Consider the following 12,207-nt stretch of genomic DNA (forward strand, 5'->3'; position numbering starts at 1 on the left):
TTATTTTGATGATGCTTTCCAAAAAGAAAGTGTGCTTTGTTTTGGACAATTGACAGTCACTCTTAGGCATAGGGCTGCCTTGTAGTGTGGTTGATATACCCATGATGATCCATTGGAGAAAAATGAATCTCCCTTTGCCAGCAGTTAGTAAGTATGAATACTTCCTTGTTTAGGTGTGGGGCCATGTCAACTCGCCCCTCTCAGTGCTCTCCCTGTACTGGGTCTGTGCAGGTCCTTTGCATGCTGTTATAGTTTCTGAGATTCCATATGTGTGTAAATCCTGTGGTATATGGATGATGCTGTTTCTATGGGGTCATACACCATCCTTGGCTCTTACAATTCTTTCTGCATCCTCTCTCTCATAGCTCAATGAACCTCAAATGGATGAGTTTTGAAGACATTAATTTAAAATTGACTGCTGTCAAGACTTTTACTCTCTGTTCATTGCCCAGTTGTGGATCTCTGGGTTAGTTCCCATCTCCTACAAAGAAAGGGCTTCTTGGATGAGGCTTGAATGAGGCACTGGGCAATTGAATGGTTAAAGGGTACAGAAACATGCCATTTGGAGTCATTTTATTGCTATGTTTCTTTAGCAAAATAAAAGTAATATGTCTCTTGCTGGGTCCATGAGCAAGTCTCAGATTCTTGGCCACTTTAACACTGTCAGATATGAGCCCCATCTCATGAGGTGGTCCTTAAATCCAATCAAAAAGTGGTTGGTTACTCCAATAACATTTATGCCATGAGTGCACCGGTGTATCTTGTGGGAAGTTTATTACTGTAGGTCACAGGGTTTGTAGCTGGATGAAATTACCTTTTTTCCTCTGGTAGTCTAGAGAGTAACTTCTAGTACTGTAAATGCTATTCAGAAGGGGTGAAGCTTTTAGCTGGGCAGCAGCTAAACTTCGAATTTGGTGATATCAGTGTCTTCAGTAATAGGACCTTATCATCAAGTTGTGGTGAGAAATCAATAAACTTGGCAAAAAGCCTGCGACTCGGGAGGAAGTGTGGAGACCCGTTTGCTCAATGACTCCAAAGCCTGCAGTCCATCCCTGGGGTTTTTACTTGATGACATAGATGTCTGGGTGAAGCATTATCTCACCTATTATCTGATGACAATTTAAATCGATGTCACATATATGAAATGGTAAGGTTAGTAAGGTTCTACAGTAGTAGGTTGTTATATGGTTTTTCAAACGTTATATGGTTTGAAAAAACCATATAACAACCTTCCTTTACCCTGCTCTCTTGCCTTTCCCTTTTCTGGTTTTTTTCTTTATCTCTTGATAACACTACATTCTATATCTGATTCCTTGTAAAATCCTTTCTTTTCTACTGTTCCCTTACTAGGTACTGAACTCTGATTATTCAGGTTGTAACATACATATTGATAGCTTGAAAGCTAACATCCACATGTAAGAGAAAATACCTGGGATATATAATTTGTCTTGTGTGTGTGGGTTACCTCGCTCAGGATGATTGCCTCTAGTTATATCTATTTACCTGAAGTTTGCCTAGTTTCATTTTTCACAGCTAAATAATATTCAGTTGTGTAAATGAGCCACATTTTCATTATCTGTTCATCCATTTGTGAACATCTAGACTTTTTCCAATTTCTGTTTATCATGAATAGAGCAACAACAAACCTGGATGACTCTGTAGTAGGGTGTAGAAACCTTTGGGTATATGTTGTAGAGTCGCACAGCTGGATCTTGAGGTAGATCTTTCCAAGGTAGATCTTTCCACACTGATTTCCATAGTGGCTGGACCAGTTTTCACTCCTACAAGCAATGGGTAGTTGTTCTCCTTTACCCACAACTTTGCCACCATGTTTTGTTACTTGTCTTATTTATCTTGGGCCTTCTGACTGGGGTAAGAGGGAAATCTTAAAGTAATTTTGATTTGCATTTCCTCATGGCTAAGGATGTTGAACATTTCTGTGAGAGTTTCTCAACCATTTCCATTTCTTTAGAAAGGAATTTTCTGATCAATCAACCAAGCAGAAGTACATCTCCTGAATTCAAAATGAATTCCTACCACTCTACCAACCAAAGATCAAATCCAGTTCTCATTACTGAATGATCTTTCCAGGGTGATTTCAGGGTCCTTTCAGAACATTGGTTTTTAATGATTCATTGATACACAGTGGTTTTTTTTTTTTTTTTTTTTTTTTTTTTTTTTGAGTTCAGAGGCCTTTCAGAACCCACAGAAAAATTTCAAAGACCTATCTGAGTATTACTTAAAGGCTAAATCAACTTTAATTGTAGTCCTTTCTTGTATCAATATCCATGCATGGAGACATTTCTTTACCTGTTATAACTTAACTTCACAGTGTTACAAGATCTACCCATTCAACTTTTTAGAAATAAATTAACTTCTTATATCACCCTAGGCACTTCCATACTGACGTTAGTCAATCTGAAATCAACTTCCTAGTCTGAAATCAACTTCCTAGTCACTGTATTTCAAATGTTGCTTTAAAACAAACAAACAAACAAACTAGAATTGCCGACTAAACTGGTTCAGAAAGGGACTCAGGCACTGTGCCAAGTGTAGTACGGAAGCCCTCAGGCCAGTCAGTAAGTCAGTCAGTCCCTCTCAAGCCAGGGAGGGCAGGGCTGCGAGACAATGGGCGGGTCCCGCGGGGCTGTGGGCGTAGCTTCACGCCCCGCCCCTGGCGCGCGCCCGCCTCGGGCTCCGCTGCCCAGGCGGGGCCGCGCAGTAAAGCGGAGCGAGGGGGCGGGGCCTCGGCACCTCCTCCATCCCTGGCTGCGGACCGCAGGGATGTTCCCCGCTCAGGAGGAGGCTGACAGGACCGTGTTTGTGGGCAATTTAGAGGCCCGAGTGCGGGAAGAGATTCTTTACGAGCTGTTCCTTCAGGTACAGTCCGCGGGGAAGGCCGGGCGGCGGCGGCGGAGCCCCGGGACCCCGCCCCACCGGAGCTCGGGTCTCCCTTCCCTCGCTTAGGCACGCAAGTGTGCAGCCGGGGATGAGCGGCTTGTACTCCCCGTCCTCGGCAGCCCCGGGTAGGGAACGACCTCCCACCCCCAGCCCCAGCCTGGCAGCCCCAGGCGAGGGCTCCCAGAGCCTCTCCGGGCCCTGGATGTTCTGCGGAAACACAAAACAACCCCGTCACTCTCCTCACGGAATAGTAAGCACCCTTCTGTCCAACCTGGAAAATGGCACCTGAGAGAAAGATACTTCTCTTGAAAACCTTTTCCTGGCTGTCACCCTTTCTCCCAAGCCTTTGGATGAGGAGAACATTTTTGTTCCAGAATCATACAAGTGATTTCTGAAATGCTAGGCAGTAGGTTTACCGTGACTAACTAATGGATTCCCTAGTCATGACACTGTATTTCATACTCGGACCTTCAGGACTTTTTTGAGAACTGGAGAACACACGTCTGGGTCCCACTTGCCAGAGATGTGTGTCTTCAGACCCTCATCTAATTGGTTAATGACTCAGAATTATAGAGCAAATTGAAAGGGTTGATAAGGGACTCTAAAGGGGGAAATCAAAATTGTTTCTCACGGATTATGCTAATCTGCAAAAGAGACAGGTAAATAATATGGAAGGGAAAAAAAACCTGTTGAAAGTGAGAATACAGCGCTCTACAGTGAGATAGTATCTGAGTCTCGTCCTTAAATGTAAAATGGGAGTACTCGTCTCTGAAGTGTAATGAGATTGCCTAAAATAAACTTAGCTTTGTGAAACATCTACAGCCAGCGCTGTTGGCTGCTGCTGATAATAGGACTGTTATTGTTATTACTAATAATGCAAAGTATTGCTACTAAAATAAAAGAAATGAAGAGTGACTTCCACTTTCAAAATAAGGGAAAATTCTCCTGTACACAATAACAGAGATGCATTCTAGAGTGGTGTACCAGTAGTGAGATTATATTTTTTTTTTCTAATTTGTAAAGGACTTACTTTATCTCTAAACTTAAAAAAAAAATGCCTTTGCTACTCATGGATGCTAGCAAGAGTTCTCTGCAGATCTCTCTTCCTAAACATTAATTTTTTTAAAAAATAAAAAATAAAAAATTAAGATTTTTATCTTATCCGTTGCTACTTTTGAGTATCTTCTCTAAAAACACCATTATCTGTTTTGTGACCCAATCTGATTTGAAATTCACTCTACAGAAGTGGAGTAACTTCAGACTCTTTAGAAAGATTCCTTCTGAACCTCCATGGGGTACAGTGAGGAAAGGCGGTTTGTGGGATTACAAATCCCCTAAACCTGAGCTCTGTAGTCAATAAGTGCTAGGTCCACATCTGTAGTGCACACAGAGAAATACAGAATTTCCTTATTTGTTGTCATGATTTCCTCTTCTCATTTAATTAAAATTTAAGCTCCATTGAACAGGCCAATCAGTAAACCTTGTCTTTTCATCTTACCCAGAGAGAATTTGCTAACATAGATTATCATTTGAAAGACTTAACATCTTCAAGAGCAAAACCCCCAAACGACTTGACAGCTGCCCTGAAAATTCCTCATTCTGACTTTTAAAGAAGCTTTAATATCACTTTGTTGATATCAGAAAAGTCTATTGAATTTCACTTTTGAAAATGATAAAGCAAAACTGGGAGTGTGGTTCAATGGTCAGCACTGGCTTTGCATTCCTAGCGTTCTAGGGTCAGTCTCCTGGGAGTGTGATTCAATGGTCAGCACTAGCTTTGCAGTCATAACATTCTAGGGTCAGTCTCCAGAACCCAGAAAATGAGGATTTTGGCATATGTATATGAGTAAATCTTGTCTGCAAATCCTACTGTTAATAGAAGAAAAAACCTAGAAAGCAGAATAAATCCTTTGGCTTTTACTACTATATTAATGTTATAATTTATTTCAATTTTATGAATATTCTTTTTATATTCACTTTTTTTTATATTTTTGTCCTTTTAACCAAGAAGTATTAGACTAGAGACATGGGAAGGGAAGATGGTGGCTGTGGATTGGATTCTGTATTGAGTGTGAAGCTCCAGGACACAGCCCCAGGAGGTTGTCTTCCTTTTGCTAACACCATCCTATTCAAACAGAGGGACCTTGAGCTAGTCCCTGGGCAAAGCTTTCAGAGACAGAGACTGACATGCAAGCTCCAGCACCGTTGTAAGGATGAGAAACAAATATTTAGGCAATTCCACCATGAAAAATAATCATCCTAGTATATGGCCAGAGTCACTTCTGGTCTCTGTGAACATAGCCTCCAATTAGGCAAGATCACGGATGGAATTTTTTCCTCAGGTGTGGTTGCAGTGTTCTCTAATCTTTGGCCTTGCTTCTTTGCTTTTTATTACCTATTACAAGTTTTTATTGCTGCAAATTCTGAATATGTACAATTTGTTGTACTTTATTCTTCTTGAATAATTGACCATGGAATAATATTTCTAGTTGTTACTTTTTTTTAGTTGTTCATTTTTCTGAATAGTGTATCCACTCTACCAGATCTTAAACATATTACAATAAATTTCCTTTCAGAACATATATGAAGCAGTGTTACTACATCAAAATGCATATTACGTTTAGATTCTCTTATAAATACTGTGTAGTATACACAGGCATGCGTGCAGGTGTGTCTATGTGCATTCATGAACATGAATGTGCATGTGTGAGTTCTGCCACATGCTTATGGAGGTCAGAGACATTTTCGCTTTGAGCTAGTTGTTGTTGTTGTTGTATACCTGAGGCCCAGGTCCTCTGGGTTCTAGCTATTGACATTCTGGATTCAAACTCAAGTTCTCACACCTACCTGGCAGCCCTTTGATCCACTTTAAGCTTAGTGGCCAGAAACCAAAGTGAATCTTTGCTAAGGGAGCTGAAGCATTTTGTTTTCAATATAGTGTAGGACAATAAAAAGAGTCTGTCATAACGGTTAAGTTTTTCAGAGAACCTCTTAACCGAGGTGAACTCATGATGTCATGTTGCCAACTTTTTTGGCCATAACTCAAGCACATGATTTTTTTCTCATTCCAATGTACTTTTCAGTTAAATACTGCTAATATTTGTGGAAATGTAATAGTATTTTAATGTGAGATTCAAATACTCTCTAAATTGATGTGTAAAGCCTAAAATAAGGACAGTCTTTCCTTTTAATATTGGTAGTATAATCTATAAGTTCCTTTCCCATAACTGTCTTTGATAAGCTAGAAATTTTTTTAGGAAGATGCATTATTTGTGGAGTAGATGTATGAGTTGGTCATAATGGAAGTGTGGCTATGATGCTTGGTTTCATAGAAATGCTGTTGACAGTAATAGAGTTTCTGTTATAAAGTTGATTGAGTAAAGTTCTTTATTTTAGTCAAACTTGAATCTTTGATTTGTCTTAGTGTAAAAACAAAATGTTTGGATTTATAAGAAAGTAATTCAAGTTTCTTACAGGCTGGGCCACTAACCAAAGTGACTCTTTGCAAAGACAGAGATGGAAAACCAAAGTCCTTTGGCTTTGTTTGCTTCAAGCATCCCGAGTCTGTGTCTTATGCCATAGCTTTGCTGAATGGAATTCGTTTGTATGGGAGACCAATTAACGTGCAGTATCGATTTGGTAAGTTCTCTCACCAGTTGATCTTCAAAGTGTGATTTGCTGATCCTATTGTCGGGGGCTTACGGGTTTTGTTTTCTATGTAAATGTAGGATAGTGCTTCTCAACCTTTCTAATGATGAAACTCTTTAATACAGTTCTTCATGTTCTGGTGAACCCATCATAAAATTAGTTTTGTTGGTACTTCATAACTGTAATCTTGCTACTTTTATGAATCATAATGTAAATATCACTTATGCATGATATCTAAGTATCTGTCTACCTTTCTCATTGCTGAACCTCTGTGTCAATTCACAGAATGTTATATTCTGACACATTCCATGTAGCATTGAATTGACTCTTGTCTGTGATGTTTAGGGAACTCATATCTTATATTCTAGGAGCAAATGACAACAATGATATGACATTTTTAGTTAATAGCAATATGGAAGAAAACAACATTGTATATCTTACTTAATCCAATGCCTGCATAATTTTCATATCTGTCCACGGCTTTTGGAAGTCCAATCTTTATAGTCACTTATAGTCATGTATAAAATATGTAAATATCACTCTAGTACAGAATTTTTGAGTCAATACTATGTCCTAAAAGAGTAAGATTTTTACATTTGTCTTGGTTTGTTTTTTATGAAAGAGCATCTCACTATGTGCCCCAGGTTAACTTGAAACTCTGGATCCTCCTCCTGCCTCAGTTGCTCAACTATAAACCAAACCAATATAGAGCCAAATGTAGGGTTTGGATGACTTTACGCCTTAGTTTTATGATTTTCAAACTCCAAGTGTTTATGCCACAAAACATGATTTTCAATTTTATTCCTTTTCCTTCTGTCTCATTAAAGGGAGTTCTCGCTCTTCTGAACCAGCTACCCAAAGTTTTGAGAGCTGTGCGAAGATCAACTCACACAGCTTCAGGTAACCAAATGCATGGTTTTAAGTTTTTTTTAATAAAACAGACTTTCATTACCTTAATTTGTTAGACATGAACAAGTATATGAAAGCAACAGTGTAAGCACATGATGTTTTAATTAAGCTGTAAATGTATTTTTAAAATAAGGGGACAAAAATGCTTCCCTACTTTTCTATCTACAAAAAACCAGTTTTATCTACTTTTCTGTCTACCTACAGAAAACCAGTTTTATCTTAGTGGTCACAAGTCACTTGCTGGGTTATGTTCGTATCTGAGTCTTTCTTTCCTCAAATATAACATGATCTGACATATTCCTTATGAAAAAAATCAAATGTGATTATTGTGATATCAAAACTGTGCAATTAAATAATTAATGCAATACTATGTCTCTACATTGTCAGTGAAATAATTCACTGTTCCCGTGTGTTTAAAGTAGTTCATCTTAAAGGCTCCCAGGGAAGCCTTATCCTCCACTTCTGTACGTAAAGCTGTCGGTAATATTTCTAAGGAGAAAGTGACACTTGTACCTCAGCGTTTTAAGCTATCCTTCTTCTCTTCTTTTGCAAAGAAACGAAGAACTGGTGGGCAGGCCTTCCTTTCCCGTGCCATTTTTCCCAATGACGAGTGCCGCCTTACCTCAAGAATATTTTTTCTTTCAAAAAATGGTAAGTATGAAATGCTTTTGATTCAGTACATAATTTACAAAAGCATAAGAACAAAAACACCATTCTTAACATTCCGGTTTAAAAAAAGTTATCTGACCTGGCATGGGACAGAATATGCCCCAGTAAGTGCTCAGACAGGGTGACACACGATGTCAGTGAGTCATCAGCGCTCAGTGGTAGAGGACAGGTGAAGGCGATGAAGGAGGTAACCTAGTTAAATCTGAGTGCCGAATTCTCATCAAAGGGACCGTTTCCAAAGATGCTCTGAGGCACGGCGATTGGTACTCCGTTTACAATATTTGTATACGGGGCCTTCTATCACCTGTATTTTTGTATCTCATTTTTTAAGCTCCCCACAGTTCCTCTGTAGCCTAGAATTCTTAATCCTGGTATTTGATTTTAGAATGTCTTCACAACTCTGTCTTATTAGAAAACAATTGAAGTCCTGCAATCCTGCTCAGCAAAGCCAAGAGCATACGAGTATATTTGTTAGTGACAGTTATGAGACCGTTTCTTACTTATTTAATTTTTTTTCTCAGAAGCTGATTTGTTTCTGAATGTATAACATATATGTAAGCTATAGGGTTTTTTTTTTTCTTAAGAGCTATTTTCAATTAATAAACAGTCAGGGAATTTCTTGCACAATGAGGCTTTCCCTCCTGGAGAATTTTTTTTCTAAATTGAAGCTAGATGTGTACTGGTAAGGAGATCTTCCCCGACACAATGGAGTCTCCCCAGAAGCAGTTACCTTTATTCTAGCCAAGCCTGCGTTGGAAGATTGTCTCAGAATAGTCAGAATTTCAATGAACCTGGTAAAACATAGGAAGCAACTCTCCTTCTGATAAGTGCTGTCTGTGCCTTTTTCCACCTTGGGTGATCTTAACTCTGTCTGCACCTATGAAGTTCTAATTTTCATGAGAATTTAAAATCCATCCCTGGATCACATACTGGGAAGGCTTATGTATGTCTGAAATAAACGAAACATGGTAGGAGACTTTTTCCTGTTACAAAATTTTATATAAATCTACATTAAATCAAATAATTTCAGTGATGACTTCCCTTCCCTATAGTATAAACTGGGAGTATTAGAGAAGACTCATCCTAAAAATAAAAACAATGTATCTCTGTAGATGCGCCTCGGTTGTAGACTGCCTGCCTATGTATCTGTAGATGCACCTGGGTTGTAGAATGCCTGCCTATCCAAGGCAAGGTCCTGGAGTTCATATTCCAGCTTGGGGGGAAACATTTCCTTAATGATACATTGGCAACAGGTTCTAAATGACTGGATAGATAGATAGATAGAAAGATAGATAGATAGATAGATAGATAGATAGATAGATAGATAGATAGATAGATAGATAGATGCATGCATGCACGCACGCACGCATGCATACATACATACATACATACATACACATATGTATATGTATGTATACACATATATGGATAAATACACTATTTTATGTTTGTTTTCCCTTTTATAGTATGTCTATAAACTATATGTTTTGCTAATATTTCTACTGGATATTGCTAATCAATGCAGCAGTAAAGTACGTGGCATCTTTAATCTTTGTGCTTCGTGCTAACCAGACGAAGAAATGACCCGAAGCCTGTGCAATGCACTCACTGTGTTACACGCAGACCGGCTCAGCCATGACTGCCTGAAAGCACATGTGAGGTGCGTCAGCATTGTGAGTGTGTGCTCATGAGTGTCTTCTCTTCACAGCCTTGGTACACACACAGTCCATTGCTGCAGCCGCCTTTCTATGAGGTGCCAGGTCCACTTCCCAACAGTGCCTCTGGGTCTTGCTCCTTAAATCATGCTCCAGATCCAGAGGCTGGGCCCAGCTCCTATGAATGGACTCACCAGCCACCAAGCGACCCTGACCTGTATCCTAGGAATAAACGGAAGAGGCAAAGGCCAGACAGCGACAGTGGCAGTAGCTCAGAAGACAAGATAGGAAATGAAGGTAGCCAAAAGTGCCGCAAGTGTAAAAAGAAGAAAAGATGCTAGTGAACTCTATCTGCACTGCTCCCAAAACTCTCTAGAAAAAAAGAATCTGTTGCACCAAATGACCGGTTTCTTGGCCAGCTTGTTGTTTTTGAAATGTATGGAAATATGACTCTGTGATTTGCTATTCGGTTTGCTATTCATGCACGTGAGTGATAAAAGCCTTTAAACAATAATATAATGTACTGCTTTTGTATTTGCAAGGTTGCCTTTGGACCATTGTCAATACACTTTGCCTCATCTTATTTTACTGCTGTGAATGGCATTTCACTAAATTCTAAAGCCACTCACTAAGCCCTTGAGGACTGAGCTCCATGCTCTCCCTAGAGTCTAACCAAAGGCTTTCCACCTCAGGTGGGCTGGCTTCAGAGGAGTTGCAGGCAGAACTAATGGGAATAATTAAAAATAGTGTGCTCTAGTAAATATGTAGCAAAGAGGCTCGCGTTCCCATTGTAAGTGACACTTTCCCATTTACGTCTAGATAAGATATCTCTGAGCATCACTATCAGGGTTGATTCACATGACCATGACTGAGGCACCAAAGGAAAGGTACCTGTCAGAGGCTCAGTATCATATGCTTAAAGGCAATGCTATGTGATTATTCATGTCTTCTATGATTTTTATTTGATATAATTATATGTATACATCACATTTATTGTTTGTAAGGTAACTCAGATGATGGTATCAGTATCTACTCTCTAGTTCTCCCAGTAGGGGTAGAAAGGACATAGTGACTGTGTGAATTGCCCTGATGAGCAAGTGTATAGAATGATGCTGCATCACCATATACTCAATGCCTGTTGTTCAAGTCAATACATGTAATTCACTTATTTTAGAAGATAAATGTATAACATTTCAGATGAATGGTGTATGTCAACACTTTTGTTAATGTAACAGCTTACCATGAACTAAAATGATGAAGGTCACATATTTATAAAAGCTAATTGAAAGGATCATGCAAACCCGTTATGAATTATCTCCTCAGTTCAGTAGGGAAGAAGGCACACATGGGTGTGACTTTTGCATGTTGCCTCCTCTTTCATACATGTTATTTGTTTAATGAATAAAAATATCTTTAAACAACAAATAACTGAGTTTTACTCTCGGGTAATGAGAATATAAGTGGTGGTTATGACAAATACAAGCTTATTTATATAAAAACCTAAGTTGCACTGCATAGAACTTTAACTGGGCTTGTACGTTCTTAAATATTCAAACATGAAAGCATTATATTTTTCTTTTAAATTCATATTTTTACAATTTGGAATCATGACCAAGATAAAATTCATTCTTTCATAATTATATAGTAGCATCTTTAAACACAGTAACATCATCTTCTATATTCCTATAGCTATGAACTTTACCACAGACATAAATTAAGTTGTGGGACTGGCAGGTAGCAGAGCCATGTATAAGAATGCTTCTTACCAACTGAGATTAATGTGTATAAGAAAGTTAGGTTGAGGTAGGGCATGATCTAAATGTCCCAACTGGGAAATGCTCTTGTAACTCTCCCATCAAAGAAAGAAAACTAACTCAGTGTCTGCTCTTGACAGTCAGCCGTTCATCTAGACAGAGAGTCTATATCACTGTGGTGACCTTGGTAAAGACTAGCAAACTTCCTGTAACATGGCAATATTTGCCCCAACCTAAAATTTTAAGTTGTCCATTTTCCAAGTGCTATAGACTTGGATGAAGGATTATTAAAATTCTTTGCCTCACAAGTTTTTCTTTTCCAGTTTTAATCCTCCAATCTCAGAATTTACTTCAAATGCTAGAAGAGGTTAATAATCTAAAAATAAACTAGACCATTCATCTTCAACTTATTTAATTAACTTTTAATATACCAGGAAGTGTCAGAACAAGAAAAAAATGCCACAAAAAGTTAGTGTCAAGCAAACCCTGAAATTTGCAGAGGAGACACGTGCTGTGCAATGGTTTAGATGCTTAGATGACAACACTCTATGAAATATCAGCATTAAATGCAACTTATGTGCAATATTTTTTTTATTATGGAGAATTTTTTAACTTTTATTGCATTATAATGAGAAAAGTTACATGATTTCAATTTGTCTGAATTTGTTAAC

At 38.6% G+C, this 12,207-nt stretch overlaps 1 protein-coding gene across 5 annotated transcripts in view; it reads left to right on the plus strand.

Annotated features, from left to right (window-relative positions):
- The first annotated feature begins 2,681 nt into the window (after positions 1–2,681).
- The window catches only part of Rbm11 (RNA binding motif protein 11), a 272,518-nt gene continuing 262,992 nt past the window's right edge, over positions 2,682–12,207 (plus strand). For 4 of the 5 annotated variants that reach the window (XR_004116803.1, XR_004116804.1, XM_031364267.1 and 1 more), the window contains exons 1-4: positions 2,682–2,880; positions 6,378–6,540; positions 7,377–7,449; positions 8,013–8,109. Coding sequence is in view for 3 of the 5 variants with exons in the window: in XM_031364267.1 (XP_031220127.1) it covers positions 2,785–2,880; positions 6,378–6,540; positions 7,377–7,449; positions 8,013–8,109 (429 nt within the window). In the remaining 2 variants the exon portion in view is untranslated. Of the gene's footprint in view, positions 2,881–6,377; positions 6,541–7,376; positions 7,450–8,012; positions 8,110–9,835; positions 10,291–12,207 lie in introns of those variants that run through there. The other variant, XM_031364266.1, reaches the window with a different exon arrangement.

This window comes from Mastomys coucha, unplaced genomic scaffold, assembly GCF_008632895.1.
Source record: "Mastomys coucha isolate ucsf_1 unplaced genomic scaffold, UCSF_Mcou_1 pScaffold12, whole genome shotgun sequence".
Taxonomy (NCBI): domain Eukaryota; kingdom Metazoa; phylum Chordata; class Mammalia; order Rodentia; family Muridae; genus Mastomys; species Mastomys coucha.